The sequence below is a fragment of the Sphaerodactylus townsendi genome, linkage group LG06 (genome assembly GCF_021028975.2).
Source record: "Sphaerodactylus townsendi isolate TG3544 linkage group LG06, MPM_Stown_v2.3, whole genome shotgun sequence".
Taxonomy (NCBI): Eukaryota; Metazoa; Chordata; class Lepidosauria; order Squamata; family Sphaerodactylidae; genus Sphaerodactylus; species Sphaerodactylus townsendi.
Window position 1 is genome coordinate 57,769,155 of NC_059430.1, and position 16,008 is coordinate 57,785,162.

The window sequence follows — 16,008 nt, forward strand, 5'->3', positions numbered from 1 at the left end:
TTTTTGCTGTCCCCAGGCCGCCATATTCTGCCAGCGCAGAAAGGGCCGTAGTTTCCTTCACACTGAGTGTACAATCCCTTCAGGTTGAATTCTCAGTTACACACACATTTCCTGCACTGTCATATCAGACTCTCCTTGTGTTTTCCAAAAATGGTTCAAGTAGAACTTTTAATCTCCTTTTGCAGGGAAAGCAAAAGAGACTAGTATATGTTCAGCTTCCTTTGTGTTTTCTTGCTCTTTCCTGCCTTCCCCCATCCCCATAGCAGATGTTCTAGGAGGATCAGAGGGGCTTCTTTTTATTTCAACAGTGCAAGTCTATCGCAAGAGTTATAGACCATTGAAATGGCACATAAAAAGTGGCAGGCAAAATCCCCAATTGGAGGTTACAGAAACAACAAGGAAGCAGAGGAGGGGGAACAGGCAAAATGGTGGTCAGGGAGCTCGGCTCAGTAGTACTGCACTTGACTCCAGACCTCTGCCAATCCCCACCAATCCCCATGCATAAATCTCAGTTCTCTGCTGTTTCTTTGTTGGGCTTCTGTGAAATATGCAAAGAAAATAAGATAATTCAGCTTCTTGGATGGAGGGAGAATCAGAAGGACATAGGGATGGTGAAAACAAAAATGAGGGAAATGCCACTGCAAAGCAAACAGCCATGGGTAAGTACTGCATGCATAAATGGCCTCAGTCTTCCACTGGTGTTTTGACGGTAGGCTGCAACAGCTCCCCTAATCTCTCATAAAAGAACTGCAACTATAGTATTGGAAGACAGAGAAGTCTTGCTCATGCAAGCACTGAACTGCTCTCTCCCAAGTATTGAAGAGAAAGAAACCCAACATGGAATAAAACTGAGAAGCTGCAATGAAAAGAATTAAAAATACCTACGGATATTGAAACTACAAAGTATATGTCTGCTTTGCATCCTGTTTGTATACCATCTATTTATATTTGCGTTATGTAACCAGATATCGACTCATTTAAAACTGACCTAATTTATCAGCATGATACCATTTATCCCATTAGACATAAAACCATTGATGCCACTAGGTTAGATTCGTTATTTTATTTATATACCACCTTTCTCCGGAGGGCTCAGGGCGGTGCACAGCATAGTAAATAAACAATAACATAATAATACAGTAGGACTAAACAAAGTACCAATTTCACTAGCCCCACAATAGACCAACAATTCAATAAATACTAATTCTATATTCTGGAAGATATAAAAAGTATAAATCATTCAGCATCATTAAACGATGTTCATAAAACAGTCTAGAAGCAATCTGTAAAAACAATGTTAAAAGATGGTTTTAACTAACACTTAATAGATCTGACTGGCTCTTGTTATCCTGTACTTAAAAACTGGAAACATAACTTTTCAAATTTCAATCAACTTGTCAAAATTTTCAATAAAAAAGACAGACTTTATCACATTCCTTGGTGCATAATATAGTTATTTTTTCCTATGAACCTTTCCACACAGCTCATTCCTAATGAGTCTAACTTGTTATGAATTAACCCCTTCACCCCCTCTCCCCCTTCACACATAAGAAATTCACCCATTCAGGAAGTGGCAGCAAATGCTGCAGCTCCTTTGCACAGAGCTGTTTTTTTTCCTTCCCAAGATGCATATGTACCTATGGAGGCCTCTAAGGGGGCCCTCTGTGGCCACGCAGTACTTAGGCAAGAAAATTAAAAAGTATTCCCCCCCACTATGCTTGGGACTTTGGAATGGAGGGTGGCCATAGATTCTCCCCTGCAACCGAGAGTCTCCCCCCACCTAAACATGGTGGCGCCATTTGAGTGGATTGAGAAGGGGGGGTAATTGGACACTTCTTGCTTCCGCAGTTCACACAAGGAAGCAGAAAGCATTTGAAACCTGGGTTACAGGGAAAAGATGGCTTGTTTATCGATTTTCATTTAACCTAGGTTGAGCCCTCTAAAATAGATCTGACCTGTTTTGTGGGAGTGTTGTGTGAACCTCTGACCCCAAAATGTTTTTTGTGCCTCCTTATCCCTTTTTATATTCGCTGTGCAGAATCTTCCTATGTCATCTGATTATTTGCTTGGGAATTTTTTATGTTGTCTTTCCAGAGTAGTACTAAAAGTGGCTTCTAATTGAAATAATACATTCTCAAAATAATCAATCAATCAATCAACCAACCAACCTTTATTGGCATAAGATATCTACAGAATAATTTATCAGACAGGATACATTGTTGTCACAATTAATTGGAGTGTGCTATTGCAGTCTTGTGCTTAGCTTCATGAGTCCTCACAGCAGTTAAGAGAAACTTGGCTACTGACACTGTTGTTAGAGAATGCTGGCCAGTTAAGAGATATGACACCAATTCCTTATCAGGAAGTTTTTTGGTTATTCATTGACAATAATTTGATAATTTTTTTTCGCAAGGATGTATAATGATCAAAAAGCAACAATATATGTGCTGCTGTTTTGGAAATCATTGGACCTAACCCTGTATTAAAATACAATACCAAAAAACCCCTTAACTAAGCAATTATGCTTACATCTATGAAACAAAGATTCAGCTCATTAGAAAATTTTGTATTTCTCTTTATGGATTGTTGGTTAGATGTGTTTGTGTGTGTACTGTATATATATACAGTGTATAGTATACATATACACACACACACAACACACACAATTAAAGATTTGTAATGCTACTGAAAAATGAATGTTGTGTTACTTAATCCTAAATTAACATACTAATTTTACCTTGCATTCAATATTTTCCATTTTTCTCTAAAAAACTTCCAAGCAAGATCTCTTCCATGAGGATTTCTAGCTACATGAATGATTACATCAATCGCATCCTGGTCCAAGACAACTTCTGAATTAAGAGATAGGTTAAGAAGCCTTGAATAATGAGAGAAGAAAGAAAAGTGGTTAGTTTTTACCAAATATCTCTATATTATGCAGAAATATTCATAAATTACAATACAACAAATTCTATTGTAAAGCTTTCTATTTGCGAAGACAAGGAAGATTGAGACATTTAAAAAGTTACACCCTATGGGCACGTGCCATTGGTATTTGGTAAAAGCAGGATCCAAACGAAGGGCTAGACTTTAACCTTCATTCAAAAGACTTTTCCAAGATCATGGCCACCCTAAAACAAGATGCAATTCACAGCAATTTCTATGGAAATGTATGACATGTAATCTGCAAGAAAGGCCATGACATAACACAAACATTTCCACAGCTGATCGTTTCAGTGTAAAAGTACTGTCAATACAAATACTTCCGATAACAGAACGCTTGGGGTACTGGTAAATACATTTTTAAAGAACATTGCAAATTTTAGTTCAACCTACGCACCTGTTTAATAAATTTCTGTCATCACTACATGTTAAGGCTTCTAACAATATTTTCTTCTCTGACACTGCAACTGTAGAGTGGAATTTCATCCAGATGAATTCCCATACATCTTCATCCATCAATGAAACTCCTGTGCAGTAGACGATGTCTCTTACATTTAATGGTATTCTTTTAAAAAAATGTATTGTGATAATATTGTGTTAATAAGATTTTCAACAACAGGAACATGCAAGTTAAAAATGCACATATCTTGATAAAACACATGGACAGCCAATGCAAACTGAGCTTTGTGAGCCCAATTCTCAAGCTCTGCTTGCAGTAGGTCTAGCTTTGTTGTTATGACAAGCGAGAAATAAATGAACAGCTTCCATCATTATTTTACATGGGAAGTAGAGCTGGGATGATTATTAAGATAATATTTGCAGGTCTACACTTCTAAAGAAACTAACAGTTGTGTCCATTGACTACAATTATATTATATCTCTGTAGCTAGCATATGAAGACACTGATGTGCATCATTTCCCTGACATATGATAAATATGTTTTGTTTTGGTACCAAGCAGTGCAGGAAGGACCTGGAAGTAGGAGAAATTAAGTTGCCCAGATTTCTTTCTTGTCCCTCTGAGACCAAATGGGACCAGGGAAGAAGTAGTAGAAGTCCAAGGAAAGTCTTCTGCTTTTCATATATGTAACATGGCCACCCTTTGAATATGGTATGACTCATTCATACATGCCAAATTATCATCTCTCCAATATTATCTATGTGCAGTTGCAGCTTCTGTTTAAAGTGATAGTTAGAGGTATATGAATAATTTGTGGCTTTAGCTATGGAAAAAACCTTGAACACAAATAGCTCTGATTGCATATCAACAATCTATATCCTGTTTTCATTCATGAATGATTTAATAGCAGATCTATATATTCATCCTAATGCAATTTACCCCCAAAAATGTGCTCAATGGAATTTTGTTGCAATATTAGGAAATAAGTAAGCCTAACACAAATCAAAGCATATAACTATAAAAAATGTAAAAGAATTCTTAGAGAAGATATGAGTCAGGATTATGAACAGAGAGTTTATTTTTGAGTAAAAAGAAAACTGGCCATTGAACTGTAAATATTTCAATAGTTATTTTGTTTTTTTACCATATATTATACCATGAACTTTCTAACACATGGCATTTATTTGCAAAAAATCTTGTTCATTTTACCAGTTAATATGGACCATAGCTTTCTAAACTAAAAACAACACAACTCCCTCCAAGGTGCACATTTTAAAGTTCAACAGTTTCTTGAAAGCAACAGTTATGAAACTATAATGGCCTATCTTCAGTTTTATTGCAGGAGCAGGCATTATTGACATGAAGTATAAACGGATCTGAGAAGATAAATACTGATAAAGGTATTTCTACCAGGCCTGTTGTAATTTTTTAAAATCAAAGCTATGGCAAATACTACAGAGAGCATATAAGTATTAATGTGTGAAGACATTTCAAATGAATTATTTTAATACACTTGTGATTTATTTAACCTTATTTATCTTAAGAACATGGAGAGGATAAAATATGCGGCTAACATAGATGCTGATAAAAAATTAAACTCTTTCAGCAAAGATTAAAAATTAAACAGAAAAAAATATTTAAACCATGCTGTGCCTTTACAGAGAAATAAATTTCCCAATGATTAATAATAAAGCTTTATAAAGAGTTAAGAACAATCTTTTAAGTTATAATTAATTGTTACATGCTTGTTCGTGTTTAAACTTAGTTCTAACAAATGAAAATACATTTATAAAATGAGCCTTAATTATTTATCTTCCAGGCAAATGGTGTTCTAATTTCAAGTGTAATTGGACACAGTTGAGGCAGTTCTTTAATTTACTGACACGTTTCAAATTGTTTAGGGAAACTTTTAAGGAAGAACATTAATCAGAAATCCTGTATTAATTCTGAGAATTTAGCCAAAGTTTATTTTATAAGATGTCACTTATTCCAGAAATTTTTAAAATATAAAACCCCCAAAAGTTACTTCTGAACATCTATATATATAAAAAGCTAACAGTAACTTTGTTAGTCACTCCCTAATGCCGAAACGGCTGGACGGATCGCCCCCAAATTTTCACATGACGTTCCTCCCTGCTGCGAGCAGGTAATTGGACCTTCAAATCACCGAAAATTCATATCTGAGCCAGGTAAAACGTTTTCCTGGTGCATCTTTTTCCTGGTGCATCAGGCCATGAAGCTGTTTGTGTTTAACTGTCACTCTTAGAATGTTCATGGAGCCTGCCTGTGACCTGAGGGCTTGGTATGAGGGCTTAGAATGTTCGCGCAGATGGGCACAGATGAGCAGTGAAAACAGTAAATAGGTAGTTAGGTAATACGACTGGAAGTGAAACACATACACACTTTGCCGTGTGAGACACCAGGTGGGGTCCCCCCCTCACATGCAGGTAACTTTCACTCTCTGTGCCTCACCCACTGCTACCACATAACACACATACTCTCATACACATCCAGCTCATCCTCACACACCTCACTCTGCCCTCCCTCACATCCAATCATTACTTACTCACTTCGTTACCCATATTCACCATAGCTCTCTTTTACTAAAAGCGAGCTGGAGTTTGCCTTTTTCTTCTAAGAAAATCTGCGGGCTGGGGGTGAACCAACGCTACTGGCTCCGCTTCTTTTGCACATGGCCCTTTAAGAACCCAGGGAGCTGGCCTTGATCTGAGCGTCTCACCACCCTGCCTCTGCTGCCTAACTGGGATAGCCTCCTTGCACCAGTTCTGCCTTACCCAAGCCAGGACTGTGCGTGTCAACCAGCCTCATGGACAGCAGGATTCGCACTCTGGACAGTTCCGTTGTGGAATGGAAAGGGTTATCTTATACTAAAAAAACAAGACAGCACCATATAACAATGTGAATTGAAAAGGGAAAGAGGGATTCCATTTGACCACCCCAAAAGGCTATGCTGGGGATCATTGGACCTGCATGGACATCTGTGTGGGTTGCAGACTGTGATGAGAAGGACAATTGCCACAGCAACGCATGGCTGGGCCCCGCTAGTATATAATAACTGCCATTTCACACACTATGATAGTTAAGCTGCCTATTGGATGCTACTATTTCCTAACAAATCAGTTCGGGCTGTACCACTTTACCATACTAATCTAAATTCTTGCAGAATTATATAGTACTACGGATAGTATGATTGTATTCAGAGAACCCCATCTCTCGGTAAAAAATATGACTCCTGGGGACTAAGGGGTTTATTTTATAAATACCTGACAGACAGTAATATGTCTCCCACAGCCTACCACTTTCTACCATATCTGAATTCCAGATACAACATAACTTTATCTTTATCCTTATGATCTACATTGGTTACTCTCTGCATGTGATAAAAAGAAAAAATGGATGCTACTGGCTTGCTACCACCGCACTTAATATCAGTACAGGAAGATAAATCAGTTAAAAAAGAAGAGTTTTGAAAGATCAGCTAAACAATATATGTTAGTTCTGTAGCTTTACTCAGTGAATTAAGTAAGATGCTAGATTAAAACTCATCAACTGCTTTGTACTACTGCACAGTTTTTAGTCACTGATTTTGAAGCAGATTTTAAAAGGCTGGCAATTTATCTCTACAAAGTTTTAAAGAATAGTTAAAGCATATCTTCTGATTAAATCTGTTGTTTTATTAGCTTAAAAAATAACTAAAATCTCCAAGAGCCATGCTGCTACTGCACAGAATGATGGTTGATGCTCACTGTTAAGTTTTAGGGACCAAAGGAGCGATCCTTTTCCACAGTGGCTTGGATGGCAGTAAATAGCATGAAAGAACTATAGCTTATTAACATTTTTAGATCATTCATTAGACACAGCTCTTGAGCCTTTTAAGAATACAAACCTGATCAAGTGAATCTATGAGAAACTGTTTATTTTTTCTTTTATGTTATCTAGTAGCATTATATGCTGTCTCTTCAGAGATATGCTCAAGGCAAGTTGGGGAAAATATTTTTTACATTTCATGGTTCTAGAGAAGTCATCATAATAGCTTTTTTAAAGGATCCCCTTTTAAAAGGATTTAAAAAGGATTTACAGAAGGTATCAACAACAACAACAACAACAACAACAACAACAACAACAACAGTATTTTCCATTGAACAAACCAATCAGCTTGTGTACAGTATGGCTGTAATGGTCACACAAGAACTGATCACACAAGAACTGAAACACCTAAACCCAAGATAGATCAAATATCAAAACCAAAGTGGAAAATTCGACTGGAACAGAAGATTAAAAAACTAAGATCAGAGCCAGTAACCTGAAAAATATGACACGACAAAGATTAAAGAATGGCAAGATCATGAAAGAACTAATTAGAAGGTACTGGCAAAACACTAAAACAATTGAAGAAGTGCTGGAGATCACCAAAGAAACCACAGCCACAGCTAGAAAAATTGTAGTACAAAGCCTTCTAACAAAAGCTCAACACCAAAATCAATGTTGAAAGCAAAAATCCAGAGAAAAATGCAACACTTCTGTTTTAGAAAAATCTGTAGGAAAACGAGACGGATTACAACAAGAAGGCGAAGGATAAAAGATTTTGAGAATGATGTTGGCAAAAAACAAATGCAAGAACTGGACATAACAACTGACATGATATGAAAAAGGAAACTGAATCCCTGATTTTAGCCACCCAAGAGCAAGCCATTAGAACAAATTCGATCAAGGCAAAAATCGAAAAATCCTCAGATGATGCAAACTGCAGATTGTGCAAAGAAGCTGATGAAACTGTAGATCATGTCCTCAGCTGCTGCAAAAAGTATTATCATTATTATCATTATTATCATTATCGTTGTCGTTGTAGATTTCACAGCTGCCAGATCTTTAGCTGGTTGTTGGCCATCATCATCATCATCATCATCATCATCATCATCAATAATAATAATAATAATAATAATAATAATGATGATGATGATGATGATGATGATAATAATAATACAAAAACAGTAAGACACAACAAACAAGATCACTATGCTGGATTTTGTATTAAATTGCACGTCGGACAATTCCCAGGCATCTAGGACTGTGTGATGTATTGACGAATAATGCGTGCAGAGCCGAGTAGGGTGGCCTTTTGCAGCTGACATATGGTGATTTTGTCAGCGCTGATGATGATGATGATGATGATGATGATGATGATGATGTACATAACATAGCACAAGTGACTGGAATTCGTCTCTGAATATCAAGTCCTTCCCAAAATTCATATCAGGAAACAGGGAAAGCCTGAGCAGTGGTCACAATTTTATTTTCTTCTAATCAAGTTCAATGAATGTACAGAGAAATCCTTCAAGATGACTCTTTCCATTCATATATGAACAGGGTATGCAACGATCCTTCAAGAACTACTTTCTGTATGCTACAATGTAATTCTAAGAGAATTACACCCTTCTAAGTCCACTACCTTCAACGAACTTAGGATATAACTCTGCTTAGGATTGTACTGCTAATAACATTCAGTCAAAATCAGGGCTATAGTCTTATAAAACGGAGGCCAGAGTTCACTCTGCACACCATATCATCCCTTCCACATCTGCGCCCTTCTCCTGATCTTCATGTGGATTTTGGGAATGTGGCTAGTTGGCTTGCCCTGCCCCACCCCTGATCTCTAGGTGGAGCTCAGCAATGGCATGGGCCCATTTGATGCTGGTCTCAGTTCACCTGCATCTAGCTTTAAACTGTAGGCTTCCAGCCTGCAATTTAAAGCTTGATCCAAACCTTACTGAAGCCAGGATTAAACTGAGCACCAGGGGATGGCTAGCTCTAGCTTTTTACTGTTGGCTCCACCCCCCAAGCTCCACTGCTGGCATTCAACTGCACTCTGCCCCAAATTCCAAGGGGAGTTTGGGACTGAGGAGGAGTTGCAAGGGGGAGGGCTCAGCCCTGTAATGCACCCCCAAAGAATTGGTCCCTGGGGCTTCATTCCCCTGCACCATGCCCCCTTGTTATGCCACTGGCATAGCACCAATGTTTCTGGCAATTGTCACTTCCAAGACTGAGAGCTACCAGAAGAAGTAGTAGAACCATATGGAACTTACTGAAAACAATAGCAGTTCTGGAAAGAATAAAGCTTTCCCTGCATTGCAAAAAAAATAATTAATCAAGGTCTTTCAAGTTATAAATCAGTAGATTGGTAGCTATAAAGTGTCGCACCATGTCTTCATTTCACAAGGGAATGCACTATATCCACAGTATCAATTCCTCATATAGGTCACACAGCCACACTGTAATTACAGTAGCATGCATTGAATGCCAAAATTCTAATTCAGTGAAGTAGTGACTCTACTGTTTACCACTAATCCTTGGGACAGGCTGTGGCTCAGTGGTAGAGTATTCGCTTGCATGGATGTAGGTGGGGGGGGTTCTCGGGTTTGAACCCCCCCATTCATGTCCGAAGCTCTGCCCCTCTGTTTGTGGGTTTTTAAAACATTTTAGTGCTTTTTTGGTTTTTGGCCTGCAGGGGGCGCATTGTTTGGGCTAGCAGCACCAAACTTTCAGGGATTGTTTGGGGGACTCTCTTGATGTTACTACCCAGGTTTGGTGAGATTTGGCTCAGGGAGTCCAAAGTTATGGACTCCCAAAGGGGGTGCCCCCATCCTCCATTGTTTCCAATGGGAGTTAATAGAAGGTGGGGGCTACACTTTTGAGGGTCCATAACTTTGGACACCCTGAACCAAACTTTGCCAAACCTGGCAGGTATCATCAGGAGAGTCTCTTACTGATACCACCCAGGTTTAGTGAAGTTTGGTCCAGGGGGTCCAAAGCTATGGACTCCCAAAGGGGGTGATTCATCCTCCATTGTTTCCAATGGGATCTAATAGACGATGAAGGCTACATCTTTGAGGGTTCATAACTTTGGACATCCTGAACCAAACTTCACCAAACCTGGGATGTACTATCAGGAGAGTATCTTATCGATACCACCCAGGTTTTGTGAAGTTTGGTCCAGGGAGTCCAAAGCTATGGACTCCTAAAGGGGGTGCCCCCATCCCCCATTGTTTCCAATGGGAGCTAATAGGAGATGGGGGCTACACCTTTGAGGGTCCACAACTTTGGACATCCTGAACCAAACTTCACCAAACCTGGGTGGTATCATTAGAAGAGACTGCTAAAGATACCCTGAAAGTTTGGTGCTGCTAGCTTAACAATTGCACCCCTGACAGCAGGCACCTCCCAAATTTCCCCTGATTCTCCTTTTAAATCCAACCCCTTCAGCATGAATTTAAAGGGAGAATCTGAGGTCCTCAGTTTAGAAGAAGAAGAAGAGTTTGGATTTATATCCCCCCTTTCTCTCCTGTAGGAGACTCAAAGGGGCTTACAATCTCCTTGCCCTTGCTCCCTCACAACAAACACCCTGTGAGGTGGGTGGGGCTGAGAGAGCTCCGAAAAGCTGTGACTAGACCAAGGTCACCCAGCTGGTATGTGTGGGAGTGCACAGGCTAATCTGAATTCCCCAGATAAGACTCCACAGCTCAAGTGGCAGAGCAAGGAATCAAACCCGGTTCCACCAGAGTAGAATGCACCTGCTCTTAACCACTACGCCACATTGAAAGTGATGCTGTTTCAGGGTGGGGGATAATCCACCCCAAAACAGCATCACGTTCAATGTTGTTAACTAGGGACCCCAGATTCTCTCTTTAAGGTGGATTTAAAAGGAGATTTTGGGCTCTCTAGTTTAAACACCGTTGAAAGTGATGCTGTTTGGGGGTGGATTCCAGCATCACAGCGGCTGCCTGGTGGGGGGGGGGCAAACCCCGATTTTGCACCAGGCTCCATTTTCCCTCTATGCCTCTGCCCAGAGGGGAGGGGCAGGGGAGGGCAGGGCAGGTGAGTCTGCTATCCCCGACCTCGGAGAGCTGCTTTTATAAGTGCTAGGCCAGGGGTGGGGCTTGTAGCGGCGTGGCCATGCCCTATACCTACGTCCCTGTTCGCTTGGCATCTCCAGTTAAAAGGACCAGGCAGCAGGTGATGTGAAAGCACCCTGTCTGAGATCTGGAACAGCCACTGCCAGTCTGAGTAGATAACACTGATTTCAATGGATTGGCAGTATGATTGAGCCTCTCTCCCATAAAACAATATGGGAGAACATCATGATTGTATCAACAAATCTTTTGTTGATACAACCATGATGTTTTCCCATAATTTTTTACTATTCTATAGACAGTTTTGGAACACTGCATCTTGGTTTTATGTACTTTCAGCTAGCAGCCCATCAAAATGATGACAGAAGTATTTTATCAGATTTGAAATGAAACATTTAAGCTTCATTGCAAGATTTGGACTATGACCTTCTAATCTCTAATAATCAAACTACTTTTTATATACCCATAAAGTCTATAAATAAATATACAAGCAAAAGAATTTTAAACGACCATTTACTTTCCTAAACTATGTAAAAAATGAAGAAAGCAAACTGGCTTCTTAATGCCTAAACAATAAAGCTTGCATTTATTTGCTATCATGCGAATCCTTAATCCTATTAGATGTCCGCCCTGGGTCTTCTTTCACAACACTAAACAATTGATTAAGTTGTACTCAGCATATTCTTCTTTCTACAAAACAGCTTTATTGATTTGATTGTAAGATTCTATTCCATTGTTGTGAAGGATGATTAATTTACTAATTGAAGCAACTAATTTCTATTAAAATAGTATTACTATATTTACACCTGAATAATGTATCCACATTTCCCCCTAAAATTAATCAATCCTGGAAGAGGATAAATAAATAATTACTTTACTGCATGTATATTTAGATTCAAATAATGTTTTCCTTGTAGTATATTTTAGTTCGTTTCTAAGTACAGGCAAAATGGCATTTAAGTGGAAATTTGGGTTTATTTTAATAAACACAGGTACTTGTCCATTTTCTATCAGCAACTAAACTTAACAAGTATCTCCTGATAGATCAATTAGTATATCTAGCATTTGTAGCTAACAAGCATATGGCCATGGTACTAATCAAAGAAGCACATTTGGTGGGTATAGAAAAGATGGACTTTACAGTGGCAGCTTATGTTGAAGACTATTTTAAGGACCACATTTGATTAATTTACTAACTGTTCTAAACTGTGATTTCAATTTTTAATTAATTTTATTTTAGTAATTTATCTATATTGTAAGCAGCCTTGAGCCTGTATGGTTGAAGGATAGCTAATAAATGTTTTACATAAAATAAACAGCTGAAATGTAATTTAAAGAATCCACTTAGTTCAGGGGTAGGGAACCTTTAACACTCAAAGAGCCATTTGGACCCATTTTCCATGGGAAAAGAAAACACTTGGAGCCACAAATAATTTTTGACATTTAAAATAAAGATAACACTGTATATATTGGGGTTTTTTACCTTTTACTCCGCTCATTCTGAGAAGCGCATGGATGTGGCAAGGATGGGACCAGCGGCTCGGCTCGTGGAGCCACAGTGCAAGGGCAGAAGAGCCACATGCGGCTCTCGAGCTGCAGGTTCCCTACCCCTGACTTAGTTGATGTATCTCCCATTCTGCTCACTTTCTGCAGGGAGACACCTCTGCAACTGTACTCTTTAAGGATGGTGAACTCCACCTCTTTACCACACTCTGGATCTGTTTGTCACTGTAAATTGAAAACTCTTTGTTTAAATAACTCTCTTGCTTGTTCAAGCTCCAGCTCTACAAGGGTTTGGGGGGAGAGTCCCATTTTTTGAAGCATGCATAAGACAGCTCTGTGCCAGGTGGATTGGAAATTATCTTGGAGGTTAATAGGAACAGCCCATGAGGGTTAAGGTAAACTGAGAGCCATTTACAGATTGAGAATATACAGATTTTTTACTCTACCTTAGTATGCCAGTTTCTAGTCTAATCCATGTGTTAGAAACACTTTTGGGCACCTGAGGTAGGGACCTAAGTAATTTAGACGGGACTCTTTCCAGTGGTCCAAATTAGAAAGATGGGGGACCCAAGAAGGACCCATAAACTAGCTGTGAGATTGATTTAGCTGTAAAAAGTGTAAGGGCTGCCAGAATGCAAGAGCTACCTCAAGATTTATAGACTTTCAGGATACCATTATCAGACCTTTCCGCAGCAACAGCCACTGTATTATGGTGGAGTGATTTAGCTTGTGAAGCCTGGAGAACCTCCCTGCAGTCCAAGAATTTGATACTGAGGACTTTGATCATACCACCCTGCAATTGCCAGTCTCGTATTTTAAGCCGTTTTCCAAAGGCAAGGGTCTTGGCTTTCTGAAAATTAGTTACTTGCATCCCATTAAAAATTAAAGAAAAAGAGGAGATGTTGGAGGGCCTGAGTGCCTGGGAAACGCTCGAGTATGGTGGCACACCACCGGAAAAGGGTATTCCACGCTCCCCCGACTGACCTCTCCTTCCAAAGGTGGTTTCGAAGAAAACTGCTGACATTGCAGACTCTCTGGCCCCAATATGTGTACGTGCAAGATACCAAATCCTCTGCTCTAACCCATGCTCTTTGCCCCGTCCATTGTGTTGTGCTTCCCCCCACCTGCATGCCCTGTTTGTTTTTCCACCTGTAACTGTCAATAAAAGGGCTTGGGAGAAAACAGGACGGCAGAGTTGCTCCCTGCTTCTCTCACTGGTTGAAACGACATGCTGCCTCTATTGCTGTAAGACAACAGATTGCAATAGAAGGTTAACTTGCTTAAGGCTCTCCTCAGACCTACTGGTGTTCTTGACAAAATTATGACATCATCTGCATACAACAGAACAGAAATGTGCGGTTAGCCACTTTAGGGAGGTGGAACTTTAGGTTGTTCAGGGAATCCACCGTGTTATTCAGATAAAAAATAAACAGCAATGGGGCAAGCAGGCTTTCTTGTCTCACTCCCTTGTATGGTTTGATGGGTCTGATAAAAGGCCATTTTAACTATATTTAACTCTAAGTATGTTGTTGTTATGTATAACTTGAATAAGAGCCAGAAATCTCTTATCAATAGAAGTAGCCTGCAACTTATTTCAGTGTTTAATTCTGGCAACCAAATCGAAGGCTGCTTTTAGATCTATGAACACTGCAATCAAAATGTCTCTCCCCAAAGCATACTTCTCTATGAGGTGCTGAAGTACTAAGCAATGATCCAGAGTTGATCTTCCTCATTGCCTTGTCTTCACAAGACTGAGTGTCCTTTAAAAACACTGGAAGGACCACATCTTGCAAGAGGTGAAAGTGGGACACCACTTTAAGCAAATGTTCCATGCTAGGCCTTTGGACAATCTTGTCCAGAAAAACAACTTTCTTGTCCAGAAAAACAACTGAATGGAGGGTCACAGCATAGGGCCCGTAAAACTCTGCATGAAGAGATAATGGCCACCTAGAAGGCCATCTTGTAGGATAAAAATTGCAAAGGGCATGAAATCATGGGATTGAAGCAAGCACGGTTGAGACGGGTTAACACCAATGTGATGCTCCAATGAGAAATAGGGTGTTTAACACGTGGAAATATATTCTTCAGCCCCTAAAGGAATCTCTTCGAGAAAGGAAGCAAAAACAGCAACCGGGTGCCAGCCCGATCATGGAAGACAGATATTGCTGCCAAATATATCTTAACAGATGAGTTGGCTAGGCCAGAGCTCTTAAGGGACAATAAGTAGGAAAAAACCTTGTCAACAGGACAGGACTAGGGATTCTGCCTAAACTACCCTTGAGATTCTGCCTAAACCACAAATCTAGCCCATTCAGTTGGTAAAAGTCACCAACACTGTCAGAACCTCATCTGGCCAACCTGTCAGGGAGTGAGGAGCCAGGCCATGAGGTTTAGGGAGGCTACATCATGGTGCAAAATATACTTCATGTTCAGGAGGTTGGCTTTCAGGGTTAAGAACACGTGTTTCCCCTTGGACAGGGTCCACAGGGGATTGAACCATGGCCTCCTGGGCCAAAATGGGGCAATCAAAATGAGCTTGGCTTTGTCTGACTTGGCAATCACCTTGAGTATCAATGGCAAGGATGAGAAGACAAACATCAGTGGTCCTGACCAACTGATCTGGAATGCATCCCCGCAGAGAGTTCAAGCCACTCCTCCCCTAGTGCAATACAGGGACACTTGGCATTCATCACTGAATCAAACATATCTATGATCAGTTCCCCTGACGTATTGAACACTGGCCGAAGATACTTTACTGCCACCTCCCAGTTATGCTGGGTCTTGCAGGACCTGCTCAGCTTGTCTGCACAGGTGTTAGAAAAGCCAGCAACATGGATCACTGATAGGCAGAAGTTGTGCATGATGGCTCTTTCCCAGATCTTGCACACCTTCTTGCACAAAGAAAGGAAGGAAATGCCACAACTTTGGTTGACATAATATTTGGCCACTATGTTGATCATAGCCATCAAGATGTCTCCGCCTTGAAGCAGACCTGCAAAAGAAACCAGAGCGAGTCTGATGGCTCTGAGTTTGAGTAGGTTAATATGTGAAGACTAGTGTTGAGACCAGAGTCCCCTTGGCAGTGTGCCTCCCCAGTTTGGGAAGGAGGCATCAGTGTTCACCAGAATTGAGGAAGTGGGAGCCCCATGGGGCAAGCCTTCTAAAAGGTTACTATCCTCCTGTCATCATTAAAGGGATTTGAGGATACCTGGGAAGAGACAACCTATGATGTTAA

General features: G+C 40.0%; 1 protein-coding gene across 1 annotated transcript in view; it reads right to left on the bottom strand.

Annotated features, from left to right (window-relative positions):
- The window catches only part of TRHDE (thyrotropin releasing hormone degrading enzyme), a 329,142-nt gene that overhangs the window by 12,645 nt on the left and 300,489 nt on the right, over nucleotides 1-16,008 (bottom strand). The window contains exons 16-17 of the mRNA XM_048502230.1: nucleotides 3,341-3,508; nucleotides 2,738-2,878 (exon numbers count right to left, since the gene is read on the bottom strand). Of these exons, the coding sequence (XP_048358187.1) occupies nucleotides 2,738-2,878; nucleotides 3,341-3,508 (309 nt within the window). The remainder of the gene's footprint in view (nucleotides 1-2,737; nucleotides 2,879-3,340; nucleotides 3,509-16,008) is intronic.